The sequence below is a fragment of the Ursus maritimus genome, unplaced genomic scaffold, assembly GCF_017311325.1.
Source record: "Ursus maritimus isolate PB19 unplaced genomic scaffold, ASM1731132v1 scaffold_8, whole genome shotgun sequence".
NCBI classification, from domain to species: Eukaryota; Metazoa; Chordata; class Mammalia; order Carnivora; family Ursidae; genus Ursus; species Ursus maritimus.
In genome coordinates this window covers 28715067-28717867 of record NW_024426996.1, presented here as the reverse complement: position 1 = coordinate 28717867, position 2801 = coordinate 28715067, and the positions used below count along the sequence as shown (strand labels likewise).

Sequence of the window (2801 nt, the reverse complement as noted above, 5' to 3'; positions counted from 1 at the left end):
AGGAAACAGTAGGAAATATATGAACAATGATCAGAGATTATCCATAAATATGTGTGTTTTTAAACACACACATGCGCACCCCGCCCCCCACAGATGCCTATATTAGTAATGGACTTACAGGAAGCTTAATCTCTTCCAGTTTTCTCTGCTCATTACTGAAATTTCTAGGCAATTTCTATTATCATTGCAATATCTAAATGAGAAATCAGTCCTGTTTTTAAACTATTGCTATATGTTATCCATAAAAGAATTTAGCCGGTATCTTTGAGTCCATAAAATTAGAAAACAACACCCTATAGTTACAAAGCATATCGTTTTTTATCTTCTTTCCTGTTCTCAAGTGATACTAGTAGATAGTTATCAATATGTAAGATTGAAAAATAACAGCTACAGAGAAATAAAGAGCTGATACAAAACTCTGTTCAAATTCAGATATCAATAAAAAAATTACATACCCAAAGCTTCACTATAGTAGGAATCCCATGATTTCCAAAGAGTGTCAAACATGTAGTCCTGCAGATGGTAGGACATGAAATTTCTTACTCTGTCAGTGAAAGACATCTGGTCGGTGAGTTCTGATAATATAGCAGGAACATAGGAAGGAGGGAATGGTACCTTCCCACAGTGCTTTTCCACTGTTGAAGCTGGAGAAAACCTCAAGGAGTACATAAATGGAATTCCCAGTTTTAAAGCTACTATGTCCCCACAAGGAAACACTGGATCTGATATCAGGACCTCAAATTTGCTTTTCTTCAGCTTGTCCATTAGTTTTGGGTTTTTGAGAACACCATCACAGATTTCTCTAGACAGCATATGAAAGTCCTTGATGACTTTGGCTATCTCCTGATAGAATCTCCAAATGGTTGAAGGAGATGGCCTATTTTCCATCCATGTCAAAACAAAGTTCTTGATAATTCCTTCTATTCTTTCTTTGCCAAAGGGCACCTTATATATTTCAAACATCAGAGACGAGTTAGAGGTCGGCGTGATGAAAAGTGCACCAGAGGCAACTAAGACAGTCACATTATGCTCTTTTTTAATCAGCTCATCTATAATTATCTTAATGTTCAGCCAATGACTCCCTTCCATTGGCCAAATCAGAACATTACCACCGAGAGTGATTCCTAAGAGACTGATCGTAAGAGACCACAGCAGAACGTTCTTGTTTAACATCATGTAGCTTGATGTAGAGACTTGATGAGATGTGACATAAACGAATTTCTCTGCTTTTCAAGCAAAAAAGAAAGGCAAATTATTTTTCAGTTTTGATTCAAAACAGTTGATACCCTTAAGAGTCTTCCCTCAACCAAATGATATTACTCATGGTAGCACCATATTTTATGATAATTACAGGCTTGGGGTAACATGTGTCTGACTTCTCAACTTCTTGCTTTAGCTTGGGTTATGATTTTATTCTCTGATCATTATCTTAAACTTGATCCTTCAAACCTTTCATTGCATCTCATAATTGTGAAATTCTTACTATTAAATTCCTTTAAGCCACTATATATCTCAGCTCTACATTCAGGCCCAGGTACTGAAATATCAGACTGGTTCAGAACTTATTCAGAAATGTAGCGACGCCAAGGCTATAGATTTTCCAGTATTTAATACATTTAGTATAATGTCATTAGCAACAATTAAATATTATTATAGTAGTTAACTGGTCCTTTGTTTTAAGATTTTGTTTATTTATCTGAGAGAGAGAGACAGAGATAGAGAAAGCAGGAGCGGGAAGGAGAGGAAGCTGGGAGGAGAGGGAGTAGCAGGCTCCCCACTGATCAGGAACCCCAATTCGGGGCTCGATCCCAGGACCCTGGGATCATCACCTGAGCCAAAGGCAGATGTTGAACCAACTGAGCCACCCAGACACCCCTGTAGTTACTGGTTCTTAATAGATAAGATTATTACAAAGAGAATACTTATAAGAATGTGAAGTACAAGCAAATAGAGTAAATGTAGCATTTATTACTACTTTAATAATATGTTTAGGAAAATATTTTTAAATTTTTTAAAAATTTCATTTATTTACTTGAGAGAGAGGGTGAAAAGGGGGGGAGAGAAAGAGAACGAGCTTGGGGGAGGGTAGAAGGAGAGGGAGAAGCAGACTCCCTGCTGAGCAGGGAATCCCACTCAATGCTCAATCCTAGGACCCTGAGATCATGAACTAAGCAGAAGGTGATGCTTAACTGACTGAGCCACCCAGGTGCCCCATGTTTAGGAAAATATGTTGTGTTAATAATCACTGAGAAAAAATATAAGTAAATGACTAAATTGTGTATAAGTATACACGGAAAAAATGATGGGTAATGTTATTAGTAAATAAGAGTTCTTTGAAGAGAATTGCTAATTCAACCTTGCTTCTGTGGAAAGTGCTGCTCAAAAGCTAGCTGGCCTGTGTGAGGAACAACTACTATACATTTAGACCAAACCTTTCATAATTGCTACTATTAATTAAGCACTTACTGTGTGTCAGACATTGTGCAAAGTGTTTTACATATGTTAATCTCATTTATTTCTCACTAAAAAAAGATGAAATGAAGTAAATCTTATATTCTCACATCAAAGAAGGAACCATTGCTCAGAGAAGTTTTATAATTTGCCAAGTTCACATAGGAGAATATGAAAAAAACTGGTGGCAGTAGCATTCAGGCTCTTTGGCTCCCAGAGCCTACCGTATAACCACTGAGATACATTGTCCTATCAGATGTATCATGTCCCCTTATCAGCTGTAAGGAACCTATCCATATAAACCATATAGATTGCTCACACAATATAAAATGCTCGATATTAATTTGTGT

General features: G+C 36.9%; 1 protein-coding gene across 4 annotated transcripts in view; it reads right to left on the bottom strand.

Moving 5' to 3' along the window:
- LOC103656322 (UDP-glucuronosyltransferase 2A1) overlaps window positions 1-1173 on the bottom strand; it is a 54659-nt gene extending 53486 nt beyond the window's left edge. For all 4 annotated transcript variants that reach the window (XM_040624862.1, XM_040624863.1, XM_008683691.2 and 1 more), the window contains exon 1: window positions 456-1173. In XM_040624862.1, the coding sequence (XP_040480796.1) occupies window positions 456-1173 (718 nt within the window). The remainder of the gene's footprint in view (window positions 1-455) is intronic.
- Between the last annotated feature and the right edge of the window lie 1628 nt (window positions 1174-2801).